General features: G+C 55.7%; 1 protein-coding gene across 1 annotated transcript in view; it reads left to right on the top strand.

The window, feature by feature from the left end:
• The window catches only part of TMC3 (transmembrane channel like 3), a 38,069-nt gene extending 18,547 nt beyond the window's left edge, over positions 1-19,522 (top strand). Inside the window, exons 10-22 of the mRNA XM_013062061.2 lie at positions 394-541; positions 1,832-1,941; positions 3,810-3,888; positions 4,954-5,193; positions 6,056-6,184; positions 6,448-6,515; positions 7,404-7,532; positions 10,515-10,625; positions 11,314-11,436; positions 12,052-12,130; positions 13,197-13,239; positions 14,549-14,804; positions 16,049-19,522. Of these exons, the coding sequence (XP_012917515.2) occupies positions 394-541; positions 1,832-1,941; positions 3,810-3,888; positions 4,954-5,193; positions 6,056-6,184; positions 6,448-6,515; positions 7,404-7,532; positions 10,515-10,625; positions 11,314-11,436; positions 12,052-12,130; positions 13,197-13,239; positions 14,549-14,804; positions 16,049-16,892 (2,359 nt within the window). The 3' untranslated portion in view covers positions 16,893-19,522. The remainder of the gene's footprint in view (positions 1-393; positions 542-1,831; positions 1,942-3,809; positions 3,889-4,953; positions 5,194-6,055; positions 6,185-6,447; positions 6,516-7,403; positions 7,533-10,514; positions 10,626-11,313; positions 11,437-12,051; positions 12,131-13,196; positions 13,240-14,548; positions 14,805-16,048) is intronic.
• Positions 19,523-19,729: the final 207 nt, after the last annotated feature.

Genomic DNA, 19,729 nt, shown 5'->3' with positions numbered 1-19,729 from the left:
TGAGGAAGGACAGGACAAGCCCCCGTTCCAGCTCAGGAGCCCGCTCGCATGGACCACAGCTCTGATGCACGCGTACGCGGCGGGCCTGTCCTGGGCGCCGAGCCTGCAACAGCAGCCCCCGCCCCTGCGTCAATCTGTGTACGGCGCAGGTTCGTGGCGCCAGCTTCAAGTCCGACCCCCGGTAGCCGGTCCGATTTTAAGCGGCTGCGGCTCCCTGAGGAAATGAGGAGTTTGGACCCGGGTAGAGGACGGGGTGGTAGGGAAAAGCACAGACCCTCGGGGGCCAAGGATTCCCGCGACAGCAGGCAGGTCCCGTCGCTACCGGGCACCCGTGCGTCTCGGGGGCCTGAGCACAGCCCGGCGGACCCGTGCTCCCGCTGCCTGTCCCCGCAGGGCGGTGACCATCTGCCTGAGGGTCGTTGCCAACATCCTGGTGCTTCTCTCGCTCGCGGGGAGCATCTACCTGATCTACTTCGTGGTGGACCGGTCTCAGAAGCTGGAGCAGTCCAGGAAGGAGCTGACGCTCTGGGAGAAGAACGAGGTACCCGCCCTGCGCCCCCACGTGCGCTCCCAGACGGATGTGAGAGCTGCCCACCCTCTCTTTCATGTTGTGTCGAAGGGGGGGCTAGCTAGACGTGTCTCCCTGGAAGGACTGAGTCCTCTGCTCCTAGAGCACGAACTACAAGGGCTTTGAGCCAGAGGGATGACTCCAAGACCTGGCTGACCGGTTTTACTGGTCCCGATCGGGAAGGTTCTCGTACAACATGACCCTCAGCACTCATCCCACTGCTTGTCTTTGGGTCTTGCCAATGGCTTGGTTGTTCTCCCACGGTGCCTTTCCAGAAATAGACTTCACCTGCTATAGTGCCTGGACAGTTACCACGGCACGTGCCACAGATGACCGTGGGCCAGCTCTCAGACACTTAAGTTGTTTCTGTTTATCTGAATTACAAACAATGCTTCCCAAACCACGTTGGTTTGCTAAAAGAGCTCTTCCCTTTGTTTATGGGAATATCCCCAAGACGGGAAGTGGCCAAGAGGAGAGTTGGGAACAGTCTTACAATTCTTAATATTTGCAATAAGACGGCTGTGCTCACTTTTCCTGCAAAGATCTGAAAAGCAGACGGACCACAGAGGCCAGCTCGCCGCCCATGGAGGTGGGAAGGAGCGTCCTTCATGAAATTTGTAAAGCAAAGCGTGTAGGGGACATGATGCTTGTTCATCCCCAACGTACGGTGGTTGTTCAGAATCTGAGGCCACGTTAGGTCGCGTTTTCCCAGACCTCCTTGTATTTCATGCCAGTTAGGTGGTTCATGTGAGGACGTGCTTGTGTGTCTGCAGATAGGTCAGGGTCTTAAGGGCCTATCCAGGAATTCCGTCTTTCTTCAGCTCGCGCCTCCCAGTTTCGGGCAAAATGTCCTCTTTCAGTTACCGGAAGGGCAGACACACCAGAGCCAGGAATAATCCTCTCGATAACTCTCTTCCACGCACAGGAAGAATATCCCACCCCCCCTCGGCCCGCCCCCTTCCCTGTGCGTAACAGTTGGGGTCCCTCCGTCTGCCACCTGAAGTGAGCAGGACGGCAGGGCGGTGGGAGAGATGGGGCCGGACCGCTCCTCCTGAATCCCAGCGGCCGGTGGGAGCCTCTCGGATTCCGGATGGTTTCCGCCAGGACGAAGTGGCGGGGGCCTCCGGGCAACAGCTGACTGGCTGTTTGGAGGTTCGGGGGAGGTTTTCTGTGCCGCCCTCGGAGCGCCCGCTGACCAGGCATGAGGGAGGGCAGGGCAGGCCGCGAGGCCGGGACTCAGGTGGGCACGCACACTCTGGGCAGGTGAGCGTGGTGGTGTCCCTGGTCACCATGCTGGCGCCATCGGCCTTCGACCTCATCGCCGCCCTGGAGATGTACCACCCGCGAACCACGCTGCGTTTCCAGCTGGCAAGGTGAGACCGCCCCGTGGGAGGTACCCACGGTGGGACCCCTGTGCGTCCGCCGCATCCCCCCCCCCGGGAACCCACACCCCTCGAGAGCCAGGCTTGCCCCGCTGCCCCCCAGACCTCGCACGGAGCTTCCCTCAGGATGCACGGCAGGGATGACAGGAAAGCAGGACGCGGCCGGAGAGAAGAGGAGAAGGAAGATGGACAGGGGTGGGGGAGAGGAGGGGTCGCAGGAGGGACCGGACAGCAGGTGGCGCTGGCGGGCCCGCGGAATGGACTGAAAGGGGCCCAGGGAAATCCGTCCACCAGCGGGGGTGGCCCTGTCCCTCACAACTTTATTTACAGAAACGGGGAAGGCTAGCGTTTGGCCTGGAGGCTGCCGTTGGCCCCTCCCTGAAATCCGACCGTCATTTCAAAAGCAGGAGAACAGGACTAGAAAGAGCTAGGGGTCTGCAGAAGCCCCTGCCCGGGGTGGCTCCGGGCTGAGATTCTGGTCAGCCCCAGCCGGGCTCCGCACCTCCTTGACCTGCGGGAGAGCGTCTTCCTCCTCTCCCCCCTCACCGGCAGACGCGGGAGGATCAGTTCTGTGACTTGTTCTGAGGGCGACCCAATCACACAGACTCCTCTCGACATTCTTGTCTAAAACTGGAGAAACGGAGGCGTCAAGAGACATGCCCCCGACGACTGAGGGCTCATTCTGAGCCAGACGTACTATTTTAGTTCCATTAAGTTCCATTTAGTCCACCCGCCGCTCGTGTCCCCTTCTGTCCAAGACAGTGAGGACCAGAGCAATGGGAGAGCTGGTGGGGGAGGGGGGTGACAGCATCAGGGAGCATTTCTGAGCACACGCCCAGGGCTCAGGGACCCCGAATGCAGAGATGGGCAGGCCCCCGCTGGGTGTGCAGGGAGTCACGGGGAGAGCCGGGGCCGGCCGCAGCAGTGTCCCCGATGCCCTCTGCTCGCTCCCACACAGGTGTCGGCCCTGCCCCTGTGGAACGTCAGGACCTGTGGGCACCAGGGGCCACACAAAGCTTCACCTTGGAGTCTTGTCCTTGGGATAAAGCTGCTCTCTCGTTGTCCTCCACCTGTATTGGTTTCTTGACTCCCTAAGTTTGCACTTAGTGTCCGTGGGGGGCTGTTGGTGAACCTGCGCTGTCCGTTCCCACCTCACTGTCCCAGACATGTTTCTAGGAAGATGCAAGTTACGTCCTGGGAAACTCTGGGATGCTTCCAAAGCCTTCCTGCCCCGGGGAGATGGTAGCAAGTCTTGGCCCGCTGGCTAGCGGCTCCCACCGGCTCACAGCTGTCCGCAGCCCCCCTGCCCGCTCAGCCTGCATTTCAGAAGCAGACTCCGAGATCCTGGAATTGTGTCTGCCTCTTGCAAACTGTGCAGACCTGAGAGGCTGCCCTGCGCGCCCCCTGCCCCCATGTTTCAATCTCGTCCATCCGTGGGGGTTGTCATCACGTGTGCCTCCCAGAGCCGTGAGGGTCAAATGAGATCCTGCCTGGAAAATCACTTCTGCCACCGGAAATCAAGGGGAGAGCCGAAGCTGCTGCCGTGGTGCCCAGGATCCTCAGCAAACCCTTTTGCTCTGACAAAGTGATTTTAAAATGCTGAGCCAAGCATGGACTGCAGCAGGATCTTGGGGGAAGGCTAGAACGGGGTGTCCAGACCCCATCCAGCCTGAGGGTAACAGAAAGGGTTCTGGGATCCTGTATTTTTTAAATGCCAACCCCCGCCATGATTCTGAAGGAAACCAAGTGTGGTGGTCACTGGCTTAGAGGACCCTGAAAGTCCCCCCGACGGGTGGCACATGTGTCCCCCAGGGCTCTCCCACGTGGTCTTGTCTCTCCAAGTGGGCTTGTGCTTTCAGGGTCCTGGTGTTATACCTGGGGAACCTCTACAGCCTGATCATCGCGCTCCTGGACAAAGTCAACAGCATGAGCCCCGAGGTGAGCACTCCCCAGCCCCGCGGCCACACACGAGGGCACGCGTGCACGCACCTACACCCACACAGGTACATGCACGTTCACATGCACACACGTGCACACGCATACATGCCAGGGCCAGCCTTGTGGGCGTCCTCACGGCTCATAATCATGCTCCACACATCACGTTCCAAACTCAACTCAGCTGCAGTGGTCTCGACGTGAGGAGAGGAGTGTCAGCCCCGCTTCCAAGGTAAAGAAACCAAGGCCGGGGTTTAGGGTGAGTGAGTGACCCTGCTGGGATGAGAACCGGGGTGGGGGGGGTCTCCGGAGTCCAGCGGTGGGTGAGGCACCGCTCCGTTCCCAGCAGTACCAGGGGGACAAAGTGTCCGCAGTGGTCACCGGTGATCCGAGGACAGGAGGCAGGCTGTGGGAGTCTTTTAGCAAACTGGGAGAAAATGAGAGCTGGTGGGCAACAGCTCGGAGTGGATCCCCCATCCCAGCCCGCAGGGGTTTCGGCTCCCATCCTAAAGAAAAGCGCCCGGCCTGTGAGCGCATCCCACGCGGCGGGGGCGGGGCAGGGAGGGAGGAGCCTGGGGTTCCCAGGGGTCTCGGTCCACGCCGCTCTGCGCCCGAGCGTCCCATCCCAGAGGCTCACAGGGCAGAAGAGGAGGTGCACAGGGCAGTTTTGTATCCGGGTGTCGCACAGCTGGGTCTCACCGCCACCCCCTGGCAGAACCCCCTGCAGTGGTTCTCCTCCACCGGGCTGAGCTTCAGCCTCTGCGTTTGTAACGAGGGATGATGGGTCGGACCCGAGGCACTTTGTAAGGACGAGGAGAACCAGCAGGTGTTAACCTAGTGTCCCCGACACTCACTCGGGATCAACAAATGCTGTCCATTAGGACCCTGTGTTCATGGTCAGAGACAGCGGCAAAGTGACCATCCGCCGAGCGGAGACAGAAAGATCCAGTGAGCACGACAGAAAGGGGCAGAGAGAGGTTGCTCCCAAGCAAGGCAGAGGTGCCCTCGGTGGCTGTGAAGTTTGCGAATATGTGGACAGCCTTTTTTCCTTTCTCCGCCCCCCCATAGGAAGCTGGCACCCCAAATAACACGAGCCGCTGGACAGATCTCATCACCTTCTCTGCCACCAGGACGGCCCCTGAAGAAGAGACATGGTCCACACCTGGGCCGGGGCTCCCGAGACACAGCACGTGGGCCCCGGAAGAGACCAGCATTCCAGCTCCCACCTTGCCCTTCTCCGAGGCCAACAAGACCAGCGTCTACACCCAGCGTCCGCAAGACCAGTGCTGGGAGACCTACGTCGGGCAGGTGGGTCCCTTTTCTGCCTTACAAGGCCCTTCCCTCCACCCCCATCATCCTTAATTCGGGAAGGTCGTCATCTCTGTTTTGTAGAAAAGGAAGATAATACCCGGTAATGGTCTATGGTTTCCCCAGATGAAGAGTGGCCGTCGGCACAAGGGCCCGCAAAGTGTGAACGACATGTTGGCCCTGGTTTTTGTTTTGTTTTGTTTTGTTTTATTTATTTATTTATTTGGGGGCGGGTAGGTGGGAACAAGTGGGGACAGAGGCCAAGCCAGGGGGAGAGAATCCCAAGCAGACTCTGTGCTGAGCAGGGAGCCCGATGTGGGGCTCGATCCCAGAACCCTGAGATCACGACCTGAGCAGAAATCAAGAGTCAGACGCTCACCCGACTAAGCGCCCCAGGGACCCCTGCCGGCCCTGTTTTAAGAGCTTAGTCCTCATGAGGATCTGAGCATCCTCCTCACAGGCACAAATGGGGAAACTGAGGCACAAAAGGGGACGTGAGGACACAGACGGGAGCACAAGGAAGGTCTGAGCCCAGGCACCTGCTCCAGACCCTGTGTCTGAGCGGCTCTGCCTTCCGCCTTCCACATGGGATCTCGTGCAGAGAATCTCTGCCCCTGAACTGGAAACACTGACCCCGCGTGGTCTCCGGTGGCTCGGGCTCTCTCCTGGTTTTGTGTAAAGTTGGCCTCAGACATCAAAATTCAGTTCAAATTAACAAATATTTACTGAGCCCCCGTGATGTGCCAGACGTGAAGACGCTGCGGGTGAGACCGTGGAATTGGCAGAGGAGGGGCCCCGCAGGAAGTGGGGGGGGGACGGTGGCGAGCGGGACGTGGGGGCACTGAGGCTGCTGTGTGTCCAGGAGATGCTGAAGCTCTCCATCATCGACATGCTGTTCACCGTGGCCAGCACGCTGCTCATAGACTTCTTCCGAGGACTCTTCGTCCGGCACTTGAGCGACTACTGGTGTTGGGACCTGGAAAGCAAGTTTGTGAGTGAGATGCACAGTTCCCCCCACCACCCCGGGGGACCTTCAGACGGCTGGATCCCCTCCCCCCTTTGCTGACACAGCTGAAACTCAGGCGGGAGTGGGGGAGGGGGCACAGAGCTGAGTCTTCTCGTTCTGACCCTGCTTCCTGGGGCGATCTCTCCGTGGCTGTGGGAGCAAAGGGTCCTCTGCCTGGGACTATCAGCACCTGGTTTGTGCAAAGAACCCTGGACCCTTTCTTTGATGCGGTTCATTTTCTCTTGTAGCCTGAATACGGGGAATTCAAAATAGCCGAGAACGTGTTACATTTAGTCTACAACCAGGGAATGATCTGGTAGGTACCGAAGCTGCTTCTTACCTCAGCTTGCGTCTCATCTGGGCTAAGATTTTGATTTACTTGGTCTGGACGGGACATGCCTGTAGTCAAGCCATAAGAATTAGGGAGGACGTACACTGTTCCTAAGGAAACCATTTGCTTGCATGATAATTTAGTAATGGCTTTCAGAGCATTTTGAGGAAAGGAACAATGAAAGAAATAATCTGGCTTTAAGCCACTATAGGTCATATCCACCCCCCAACCAAAAAAAAAAAAAAAAAAATCTGCACAGGAATCATTCAAATAATCATTCTGAGTAAGAATCATTCAGAAGCTTCTAAGCTTAGACCCTCCCTGGAAGCTTATTTGAACGATTCCTATTAGAGGCACGTCCCGTCTATGGTTATCATTGTTCTATTTTATTATGAATTATTATGAATTTGTTAATTTCCTACTATGCCTAAGTTACACACACAACGTTATCATAGGCACGTAGGTGTGCACAGGGAGAAGCAGCTTTGGCTCTGTTTTTCCGGGCATCCCCCCGGGGTCTTGGGACAAACCCCGTAGAAAAGGGGGCACTGTTGTACCATTTTGTAAACGCAAAAAAATGCCAAGATCCTCTTCGGATTTCTTTCCACTAGCGGGAACAGGTAGGAGGTCAGTCTGCTGTGAGTGGGTTGGCATAGGCGGACTCTCAGACGGGCTGGGGCGGGGGAGACGCAGGGGCGGAGGGAGAGACGAGCTCGGGGTGCCGGGCAAGGGGACCCCGGCTGGAGGGCTGGGGCCGCACACCTGTCTGGGGCTTCTCTAGCTCTTCAGGCCTAGGGAGGGAACCCCAGAGTCGCAGACGCACGGTGGGCGGGAGGAAGCCGGACGCTGACCCGCCTCCCTCTGCGGCTGTAGGATGGGGGCCTTCTTCTCCCCCTGCCTCCCGGCGTTCAACGTCCTCAAGCTGATCGGCCTCATGTACCTGCGGAGCTGGGCTGTGCTGACCTGCAACGTGCCGCACCAGCAAGTGTTCCGGGCCTCCAGGTAGCGGGGACCCCGTCCGTCCCGCCCAGGGGACCTAGGCCATGTGCACCCTCCTCGCCTGCCAGGCGGGCTCCGGCACGGGGCTCTCCCAGTGGCCTGCCCCCCCCATGGTATCCCTTCCCGAAGCCACTCCAGTGCCCACCCTCGGATTGAATCATGACCCCCCCCTTTTTTTTCCAACTTTCTACTGGTTTAATAACCATTTAGAAAATGCACGAGGCATGAATGTCCATCAGGATATACACAAACCAAAGATTGTAACCAGTGTCCAGATCAAGACATGAAGCAAGAATAAGCCCCAGAGACCCCCCTTGGCTCAATTCCACAAGTACCAATTCCCTTTTTTTTTAAAGAGATTTTTAAGCTTTATTTTATTTTATTTTATTTATTTATTTTGACAGAGAGAGAGAAAGAGACAGAGAGAGAGAGCACAAGCAGGAGGTCTGAGCAGCAGGCAGAGGGAGAAGCAGCCCCCTGCCCCCAGGAGGGAGCCGGATGCGGGGCTCGATCCCACGACCCCGGCATCATGAGAGCCCAAGGCAGACACTTCACTGATGGAGCCCCACAGGCGCCCCGGAAGAGATTTTTAAACTATAGTAGTATACAGTATACAATTCTACATTTAAAAAGTTGAGTCATAATAAAATAGACCTTTTTATGCAAAACTAAAAGCTGCCAAGATGACTCATGGAGGAAACTAGGAAGATTAAGGATCTTGGAAATAGACGGGAAAGAGAAACATCTCCCCAAAGCCTTCAGCTTTACAGTGTTTTACAAACAAGTTTCTCAAATTTCTAAGTAACCGTTATTTCTGATCTTCACAAGCAGTTTTTTAAAGCCCAGAAAAGGAGACGGGTGGAGAATCGAAATGGGATTGAGACTATTAAAAAATGAGGCTATTAAATTAAAATTTGATGGAGACTATGAAAGAATAAGACTATTTAAAAAATCAACTTTGAATGAGGACTGCCTCCTAACCTATGTGCCCATGCTACTATCCTATACAAATAACTCCTAAAAACACCGCAGATTTATTGTCTCACAATACTGTTTCATCTATCAGGTTTGGAATTTAACTCTTCGTAACCACCTGGCCCTCACTCTTGAGGACCGAGGACCACTCCGATGTAAACGTAGCTTTCCAAAAGATGCTCTTTGCAGGGCACGCGACACACTGAGTAAGAGATTGTTAAAGTATGGCTTTCCCTGAAGAATAAAATAGTTCAAATTTATACTCGTTCCAAAAAAAGTCTACAGCTTCTTTCCCATAATTGTAGAAATCTAGCAAGGGTTTCTTTCTTCCTTCCTTCCTTTCTTTCTTTTTTCTTTCTTTCTTTTTCTTTCTTTCTTATTTTCAGAAGTTCTGAGTATCTAGCTAAAGCAGCCAGGTCTGTCTTCTCAAAGATCACAGAGTCACGACCAACTTCTAAAGGTATTAACGGTCCGAGGTTCTTTCCCATACTTAAATGCCGGCGCGCACACTCTGGGCCCTTACGTCGCAAGCTTCTCTGCCTCAGCGTCCTGTTGGGGAGACTCAGCTAATGAAGGAAGACCCCCCCAGTGTCCGTATCTGCGCCCCTCCTGGTGGGTGCATGGGTCTCTCGCTATCACAGATAGCGCTGCCTTGACCATGCTCCTCAGCATCTCTGCTGGGAACACACTTGGGGTACAGCTGCCGGCTCGGGGCATGCACGTGCTCAACTCCCCACACAGGCCCAGAAAGGTCCTCAGAGTGGTCACGCCTTTCGTCCCCTCTCCCAGCATCGTGGGAGCGTCTAGGATGTCCCACAACCTTGTCAGCACTTGTTCTTTTCTGTGTTTTCCTCTGAGCCACTCTGGCGAACTTGTAACACAGTTTGAACACGTTGGCTAGAGCCCCGTTGTTTTCTTTGGATGTAAGAGCTACTTAGGCGGCTTTACATTGATGGCTTTCAAACTTCTGACCATGAACTGCCTACGTGACAATGTATCTGGTGACCAGGACACACATTCAGGCATACACTCGTACATATATATATATATATATTTATATGTTTTTATATGTCTTGCACATACATGCATGCATATATTTTATGTGTACACACACACACACACACGAATCCGGATAACTGTGGATACACACCCTGTCCATGTACACACTATGTGTGCCCACCTACCGTGCTCCTCATACTTACACGTATGTGTAGGACACAGAGAAAGGTTTCACAAATGAACAATCAGTGTTCACCTGCTTACTCCTTTGCACGAGCTCTGATATTTTCTATTCGCTTCTAGGCTAGTCTCTTTCACTAAAGAGAGAGAGACACAGAGCAGCAAAGGGCGCTAGCTGACCATCTCTACGCTGACCGCTCGTGTCCTCTTTCCAGAGCCGTGTGCAGGGCCTCGCACACTGAACAGACCAGAGCCATCCTCGGGGACGGCCCGCGGGGGCCGAGCTCCCTGATACCAGCGTAGCGCTCAGGGCCCAGGGCTTAATCAGGCAGAACAGTCACCCTGAGCAGCCAGGACCAGAAAGGATAAGAAACTGGGCACAAGCCACATCCCAGTGAGAGAGCCAGGAGTCGCCCCAGAGGACCCTAACTGTCCTTAGACAGAGGAGGCAAGTTCAAGGCTGGGAACACGACGGGGCAACCATCAGGCAGGGACGCAGGTGGACGGAGGAAAGGCGCTAAGATTTTTCGATGAGTCGAGCTCATTCGGGGACGACCGAGGGCCTGCCACTCTCTCGGTTTGAGGGGGCAAGTGCTCGTCCAGCGCGGAGCAGAGGACCGGGCAGGGCTGGACCGCCTACGAAGTCCCTCTGGGCGCCCAGTTCTAGTTCGCGAAGCTCCCCACGACCTCATGACAGACCCTCTGTAGGTAACCGCCGGAGGAGCTCTCTGTGTATAGTCAGAGCTACGGCTCCGGGGTCGGTCCTCCGGGCACGTGGGTCCTCGACCACGGGCCACGGGAGGGACTCAGCCCGCGGCCGTTCCTCTGCAGATCCAACAACTTCTACCTGGCGATGCTCCTGTTCATGCTCTTCCTCTGCATGTTGCCGACCGTCTTTGCGATCGTGCGCTACAAGCCGTCCCCGAGCTGCGGGCCCTTCAGGTGAGTTATTTTGGAGCTTTCTGCTCCTCCTGGAGCGACGGCCAGCTCCAGGGGAAGGGCCCCCGCACGCAGATGAACTCTCCTCCCGACCGACAGAACGCATCCGCAGCAGAGAAAGCTCTCGAACCCACAGACCAGGGCTCCTGGAGCAGGTGGCCATCAGAGAGGCACGCCTCGGGGCTCATCTTGCAAAGCTGGAGCTCCGCGAAAAGCAGCAGGGGCTGGGGCAGAGCTCCTGGGCTGCGGAGAAATTCCGGCTGGGCACCGTTTCCCTTCCAGAACTCGGGAAGCTTTTATTAAAAGATAACCTAGGTCGCTTTTGATACATTATTTCTCAAATGGCATCAAGGCAGCGAGTTCTAGACTCTCTCCTCCTAGCGTTTGCTTCAGGTCAGTTTCAAAACTATATACAACATTGGGAGGCTGGGTTTTATACAGCATCAAACACATGTACACGCGCACACACCGGGATCACAGACGCCCCCATCAAACCTGGTGTTAATCGGACAATCAGCTCCTAGAAGATCTTCTTAGGGGCCTTACGTATCCTTCCCGTGGGGGTGGGAGAGTGCCCTGCCTCTGCACCTGACCTTGAGGGCTGGACCTCCAGCCCCGTGGCTGTTTGGTGATGGCTTTGCGGCACCCTCCCGCCCAGAGCGATCCAGTCTGGGTTTTGCCTTTCTCACAGCGGACAGGAGAAAATGTACGACATCGTGTCAGAAACGATCGAGGACTTCCCCGCGTGGTTTGGCTCCGTGGTGGGCTATGTCAGCAGTCCTGTGGTTATCTTGCCCGCCGTGCTCCTGCTTTTGTGAGTACCGCCCACGGCCTCCCGGCCTGCTCCGGCCAACAGAGTTATTCCAGAAAACCAACGAGCTCATCGCAAAGTCCCATACACAGCCTCATGATACAGGCAGGGACTGGATCACACAGGAGCCAGGGAGGTTTGGGGTCCTGATTCATCAGCTGCGTGTGGGCGATCGCTGGGACCACAGTGATGGGGCTGCGTATCATTACCATTGTACTATCTGACTGAAACTAAAATAATCTCCAGAAGAGGGTTCACAAAGCAGCTGGGTAGCTTCTGCTTGTTTTTGACTTAGAAGAAACACAGCAGAGAGCAGGTCCAGCACTCCTAGTGCGATGCTCTGTAAAACCTCTCCCCCTGTCCCCACCCTGGCCTTGTCCGTATGACCCTGCAGAAGTCCAGGTGAGGGGATGTCACTGGGGAAACCAAGAAGCCTTCCTTCTAGAGCAGCACTCTCCTGATTCTGGCCAGCTTGAGCACTCGCTCATACCTCCCTCCCCGGCAGCAGCGTGGGAGGTGGTGGGGACCCCTGGCTCCTGCCCACCAGCCTGGCAGGGAGCGTGCCCTGAGCCCCAACCCTGGGGAAGGGGCTCACTCTTGGCCCGTGCTCTCTTCCAGCATGCTCATCTACTACCTCCAGAGCATCGCAAGGTCCTTAAAACTCAGCAACCAGCAGCTCCGAATGCAGATCCAAAACGCAAGTATCACATCATCTTTGCTTTGTCCCGTGTGAGAGCCACACGGCAGGTCTGGCCAGCAAGGGAATGCAGGTGAGGTCCATTTTCAAATCACTGGCCATACCCAGGAAACATAAGGCCATGCCTGCCCCAGGTTCCCCAGAGTTATTTCTAAGAACACCCAAGGACATCTCCCATCTGCCCAGGAACTAGCGGAGTCCAGCTTTTCCTGCCCCAGGACCCTTGCTGATGCCCTGAGCACTTTGGTGCCCTCTTGTGGCTGCACCAAGGCTTTAGGGCATGGCAGGCAGGGGGAAAAGTGGGCTTCCCAGGCCTGTGTCAACCTGGACATCTGAGCCCACTCTGCTTGGACCCAAAGACACACCTTTCTCATGGCTTAGACTCTGGTAATCATTATCTTATCTCCCATCTGGGACTTCACTCTCCAAACGGTCAGAGGGAGACCGACAGGTCCAGTCTCTGCATACCGCGGGGGGCCCCGCCACCTTACCCCAGGCCAGGACGGGGACAAGGGAGGCACCTGTCCTCGGGCTCGCACTGACCCTGCCCCACATGCCTGAGAGTGGGTGCGACCCTTTCCTCACCCCAGTCCCAGAACCCCGTGCAAGAAGAGATGCCTTTTTCAGTTCTTGTAAGCATAGCTCCATGAATAATCAATTCACATAAAGAAACAGTTCCAGAAGCAATCAGAGAAGAAATGAATTTGGAGCTGCGAAGGGCATTTTTGGGGAAACATACATTTCCCATGTTGTCGATCTATACTTTCTCTTTTGTGTCACAAAGTTTCGGCAGAGTCTAAGCATGGTCTGAAAACAAACGTTACAAACAAACAAACAAACAAAAACTTCCTAGGTAAAACGTCAGCTCTGGGTTTGAGCATTTACTTATTCAAGTAGCAGGTCCGAGTCCGGAGTACGCCGTCCCCAAGTGACAGCAGGTGTAGGGTCATGGCCTACGACAGGAGGGATGACATAATGCCCCCTCCCCGCTCTCCACCCAAGATTAGTATTATTATGTCTTCCTGCTAAATCCAAAACAAACGTACACTTGTCATTTGTATTTTAGGCCAGATCTGAAGATAAGAAGAAGGCTGCCCAAATGGTAGAAGGTAAGTATAAGCGAAGACGTCAGGTGTCTCGGTCGTGCCTGTGTTTAAAACTGCGGCAGCTTACGGTACACCACCAATGGCGAACCGTGGTTGTCACAGTTAACCAGGCACAATAAAATAAAATCTACGGTTATAAATATTGGTTTAAATGGAGAAGTTTTACATCATATTCAGGCCTGTGAATAACACCAAAACATGTCTGAAAAGAGAAGGAAGTTTTGAGGTAGGGGAGAAAAAGAAACCCCCAAATCTGGAGAAAACCCCCAAGAACACCCTCGCTCACTTTTGTCTACTTCTCAGTGGCCGTTTCTTCCTGGCAAGACCCCTTCCCCAGGTCTCTACCCCAGGGTCCAGCCTCCGGAAGGCACGCCCCTCGGGTCCCCTCCGGCAGGGCGATGCCTGATGGACACACCCAGCCACCCACACAGCGGGCACACCTGCTCTGCCCGATTCCCCAGCAGCTCCTGGAGAAACTCGCTCCCACCCAGGCTCCTTGAGGGAAGAGGAAAGAGCCTCGTGCAGAAAGAAGGAAAACGGGCTCGTGTGGCCAGAAGGGAGGCAAGCGTGCAGGGATAGCTCGAGGGAAACTGCCCCTCCCTGGGGGCCACTCCGAGACCACGTCATACACGGAGTTGGAAAGATCAGCCGGCAACATTAAAATGACCGACTGCCTCATTTTATGAGCTAATGGGAAGGGGGGCGTGGGGGGAGGCCTGCGTTGGAGCCACACAGACCAAGGGTTGGGTTTGCCCCACCCCCTAGCAGGAAGGCAGCCTCCGCACAGAAAGGGACTAGAGCTCACGCCATCAAACCCCACTGAGAGTCATAGGACATAGTCAAGTTCAGCTCATGTTGTCTTCAAACCCAAGCGTCTCCGGGACCTCTCTCGGGATGGCAGGACCATTGTCCGATGGTACTTACCTTAATTCGGTCTACATGTCCTCTCGGAATGCTCCGTGAACCGCTTCCAAAAATAATCGCAATTGTCCCATCGGCTTTAATAGATACCTGGGACAGATCAACCATCAGAGCCCCGAAGCTGGGGAACGACCCACTTTCTCTCTAGGGGGCATTCAATGGTGCAGGAGTAAAGCCTCGGGGTTCATGTGAGTCCACGCTGCCTTCCTGTTCCAACTGACCGTGAAGAAATGATTTGAGTGGCCGAATGCTCGTTGCCGGTGGGAGGGGCGTCTCTGCAAAGCTCGCCTGATTGTTTGCAGACCCAGCAGCTGGACGTCAGCCCGCGCCGGCCGCCCGGTCAGCTTGAGCGTGTCACCCCGTCTTCTCCCACCCCACCCTCTCCCTGCAGCCCGGATCCAAACCCAAGAGGAAAGCATCAGGAGGCTTCCAAAGGAGAGTGACCTCAGCCTCCAGCTGTCCTCGGCTCACTCGGTGACGCCCCAAAGCAACGGCATCCTGGTCAACGCAGGCTCCTCCAGCAGCAAGAGTGGCAGGATGGAGACCGGCACCCCGGGCACACCCCCGAGTCCCTGGCCAGGCCTCAGGAGCCCCAGGTCGCCTCTTCCTGGCACCTTCAAGCCCAGGCCGGAGCAGGACCCTAACAGGTGAGCCGACCCTCAGCAAAGCAGAAAACTCGCCTCCCTGGCCGGGACACATGTTGTGGAGGGCCCAGGGCCATAGAGCTCGGGATAAAGAGCCCTTAGGGATTTGAGGGCCTCGGCAGTTTCAGGGGGGCGGGGCCATCGAATTCCGATTCTGCCAGAAGGCCCCCGGGGCCAGCTGCTCCTGAGAAGAAATGGGGGGACAGAGCATGTCCAAGTCCAATGGGGCAGTGCTTCCTAGGCATTTCTGCCAGATAACCTCCGGGCAAACATTCCTGCCCACCGAGGGTGTGTATTTCTATAGCCCAAGGGGGGAGGGGAATGCATTTTGTAATTGTTTTGTCTTTTATTTTTTAACTTCACAATGGCCGTATTATTGCCAAGATCTCTTATATTTTATTTTATTTTATATATTTTATTTTATATATTTATATATTTTATATATTTATTTTATATATTTTATTATATTTTATATATTTATATTTTATATTTTATATTTTAATTCTAGACTGTCCGAGTTAACGGCAGGATCAGCCTGCCGTGATCGGACACGGGGTGTGTTGTCTCGGCCTTACTTGCCTGTTAAGACAGCAGCGAAACCCTGGATCTCCTTCACGGAGGAAGGGCTTCTGGAAGGATGCAGGTCCCCTAACTCGCCTGGAGAACTGGATCTCAGTGTAACACAGAGAAGGCCACAGGGATAAGATACAGGTGGATGGAGGGTTGGCGTTCCGTTCTGGCTTTTTTGTTAAAGCCGACGGCTAGGTTAACAAAGGATTGGAAAGCTTGCTGTAGGAGGGTTATCTTTGTATATCTGTGGGGCCTTGACACAGAGGGATTCCATTCTGGTGGGTGGGCCCCAGGCCGGCCACATCTGAGCCGCTGGACAGCTGGGTGCCTGGCCGAGGGGGTGAGGGGTGACACTCCTAACAGGTTTTCCACATGTCAGTCCCGCTACGTGCTCCAGGTTGAAAGGGGGCTCCCTCGCGAATTATATTAGCACACCCTCCGTGGAGGGTCACTGGGCACACCATTCCGTGAAGGGCTCTGAGAATTCCAGGAGTAAAGACATCTGTGTAGCCGCGTCCCCAAACCCTCCTGAGTGCCACCTGCAGAACCTGCACTAACACTTAGGAACGTGGGTCAGGGAACACGCAGAGAGCGCCACTGCCCTCACTCACTGCACGCAGGAGGCCCGGGGCTGAGAGGGTACCGAGGGCACGGGAGACTCACCCCCTGCCTTACAGGTGTCTGTGTGGTCAGAGTGCGAGGGCAGGTGACCGGCGCAAGAACAGGTCCTACTCCCCGGGGACGCGGGCGAAGCACACGGAAGATGTCTACTCACAGCCCCTTTGCCGAAGAGACTTCCAGCAGATCGACCCCCCTCTTCGTGGAGTGGGGCTCTCGGCCGCCGTGCCGCGTGATCCCAGATCCCGTGCCCCCAGATACTACATTGTTAATGAACGAGACTCTCGCCAAAAAACCCATCCCACTTTCTGGCCAGAGAGACGTTTCAGGATGGAAGCCTCAGGGGACATCGTGGCGATGTGCCCCAGGACCCCGCGACCAGGTGTGTCCTGGGCCCACCAGCAGGGGCCCTCTCCGCAGCTGAGCGAAGAAGAGGAGGGTGTCCTGAGGAGGGAGCTGGTCCATCGGTCTCTCCACCCCCTGTCCCTAAGAAGCCTCCAAGGCGCTCCTCATTTTTATGTCAGTGACAGGTCAGAAGGTCAGAGCCCGGCTCCTGAGCACCAGGGAAGGCCGCACTTCAGGTCCCTGGATGATGGCTTTGGGGCTCCACTCGACAGGCCCGTGGCTGGGCACAAGAAGCTGCGCTCCCGCAATCTCCAGTCCACACAGCACCCCGCGATGGTCAGGGGCAAGCCCGAGGTTGAGCCATCCCTCTCCGAATCCGATTCCATGTCGGCGGCGTCCAGCAGCGACCAGCAGACCAGCGGCAATGACCGGCACCTCCAGATCGCCCCCGGCCAGCCCAGATTCCCCAGGTCCGTGAGCCCGCCGGGCGGGAGGAAGGCCGTCTCTAGGCAGGAGCTGATCGTGGATCTGAATGACTTGATTTATTCCAACGTCTAGGGGCGTCTTCTGGTGTCGCGGTCATAGCACGGGAACCCTTCCAGACCGCCCGCGTGGTCTGACACCATGTGCTCCCAGGCCTTCTGGAAGGAGACGCAAACACACAGCCCCGAGACAGGACCACAGCTCCCCCTTCTCCAGCAAGTGCCTGCCAGGGAGCTGTGTCCGGCGGGTTCTTTGTGACCAGTGCCTCTGGAACACGAGGCTGTCCTTTCTAAAACATCCGTCCCCTTCCTCCATTCCGGGTGACCACAAATCACAGGCAAGCCGGACCGCTCATGAAAACGGATGGCAGGGCCCCTTCCGAGATGTCCGCACCCACCTTTATCCCAGGTGTGCTTTGTTTGGACCATCCTGCCTGAGACTCAGTCCTCCCCAGTAAGCACCCGGGACCCAAGTGCCCGCCCTTCAAGGTCTCACAGGGCTTCGTTAGTTCCCACGGATAATCGGTTTGGGGATGACAGCAGTAACTAAAACTGGGGAGCTGCTTATACTGGCTACGTGCACGTCGTGTTAATGAGTCAGGACAGTCGGATCCCTGAGGTTTACTAGTTCCTTGAACTGGGAAGGATGGGATTCAAGCTGGTTTCAGGCTTGGCTGGACCTGGGGGTCCAACGCCTTCAGGATCCTCTGTCTTCCCCTGTCAGCTCTCCTCGTCTGCTGCCCTCAGACTTCCTCCGGGAAGGAGGAGGAAGAGGAATGCATAGCCGCAGAGAACGGCAGGTCTATGCCACGCAGCCGACGAGCCCGGGGAAGAGCGGAGGGGTCCCGCCTCACCTGGCGCAGTCTTCACCCGTCATGGCTGGAGCCCCTCCCGCCGGCGCTGGGCAGGGTTCTGCAGGAGCGTGGGAGGGTCTGCCGCGGTCAACCGAAGGGCACCCCCTTATTCCCATCTCCAGGATCCCTCTTCCTGCTGTAAACTGTGTCTTTCCCGTTTTCTCTCCTCCACCAGCCCGAGCGCTTGTGGAACAAAGTGCCGTTTGTTCCTTTCTGCGTCCCCAGCAAGCGACACATAATGCGTATTGTCAGTTTCTACGGCGGCGCCGTGGCTTAGAGCAACGCACATTATCATCTAGCACTTCGTGTGGGTGGAGGGTGGACCCAGCCCGGCAGGGTGCTCTGCTTGGGGTCTGCTGTCACCTGGCATCTCCTCTGAGGCGACGGGTACCCTTGGGAGCAGTGCATGGGCTTGTTGGCAGATTTCATATGCCTGGTGCTGTGGAGGCCTTATGCTTCCCTGCTCCGTGGCCCGTCCCCAGCACGGCTGCCTGCCCCTTCAAGGCCAGCAAGAGAAGGCCCTCAGCTATGACTCTCCTTTTCTGGGGAAATCCTGGACAGGCTTATAACAGACCCCACCTGATCAGGTCAGGCCCACCCAGGATAATCTCCCTTTCCGTTACTTCAAAGTTCCCTGGTCAGAGACCTTAATGACATCTTCCCAAATCAGTTCATCTGGACCACATAAGAGAACCAGTCGGGACTGAAATCTCATCTCATTGGCCGGGGCCAGCACGCTCAGAGGGTGGGTCCGCGGGAAAGGTACGTCAGGGAGCAGGAATCCTGGGGGCCGTGTGGAAGCCCTGCCTAACCAGATACCTGTGGAATGTCGCCGGGTGGGTGAATAAATGAACGAGATACACTACGAGCCAATCGCAGATGACGGCGTGATAGGATTCCAGTCCAAGATCTGCTGCCAGTTCTGACCAGAAAGGAAAGTTCTGTGCAAATAACACCGCTCCGAAAGCAGACACACGCGAATGTTCCTCCTCCAAATTCGTGACAAGGTACGCACCTATTTTTAACATATGTTGGGAGGTCGCCGTCAGTCCGCTCCGGAACAAATGTTCTGCAATGCCACGGGAACACATGCTTGTGAGAAGGGCACCCACTGCAGGGGACGTGCGTCCCCTCTGCTGAGCGCTTGGTCTGGGGCTGGGGCTCGGGGCTTCCAGGGACACCAAGACACACGTTGGAGAGGCTGGTGCTCCCGCTGGGGACCTGCCGTAGCTGCTGTGTCTGTGAAGGTGGGAAGGTGCTCCGCCAGGACGAGAGAACCGGCAGGCTCTGCGTCATAACAGAGGACACACGGGCATCGCCAACACACACCCACGGCCGCAGGTGTGGGTAGCACCTTTCCCTGCACAACGTAGCTCACCTGCGTGCCCGCACTCAGCATTGGGCTCCGTCTTAGAGAAATTTAAAAGACGCAGAATAGTACCAAGCCGGGTGTGACAAGCACCCCCCTTCCTACAGTGTCAGCAGCCGCTGTGATTTCACGTCCTCTCCACCTGGTCCCTTTATTATGATTAATAAGAAAATATTACAGATATAATCAAAGTACACAAAATCCCCACACACAGATCCACGCCCCTCCTACTGCCAAGAATTCCATGTATGTCCATTAAATTGTTTAGACTTATATAAGCTGCGTGCCTGTATGAAATAAATGTCTAAGTGTCTAAATAAATATCCATAAATAATGTGCAAGCAGGTGTTACTCCATAAATATTATCCTTATGCATGTATCATTGTACCTCTTTGTGTGTTTGAGGTCTTTCGATAAAATGTATCGATCAAGCTCACTTAGAACCGATGCATGGTATTTCGCCGTATGAATAAACTCAGTATCTCTCCATCCCCTGCTGGTGGACATTGAAATCATTCCCACTTGAGTGAAACACGTCGCACTCAGCATCTTCTATAAGGCTTCATCCACACACATGCTGGTGCTGACCCCGGAGTGCATGCTGGTCCTGCCGGAAGGGGGATCCCCGGGGCATAGGCCAGGCGTGTTCAGCATCACAGGCTGCTCCTCCGTGAGTCTCTAGGCACCCAG

Source organism: Mustela putorius, unplaced genomic scaffold, assembly GCF_011764305.1.
Source record: "Mustela putorius furo isolate JIRA1106 unplaced genomic scaffold, ASM1176430v1.1 tig00003875_pilon_pilon_pilon, whole genome shotgun sequence".
Taxonomy (NCBI): Eukaryota; Metazoa; Chordata; class Mammalia; order Carnivora; family Mustelidae; genus Mustela; species Mustela putorius.
This window is presented reverse-complemented; position numbering and strand designations above follow the sequence as displayed.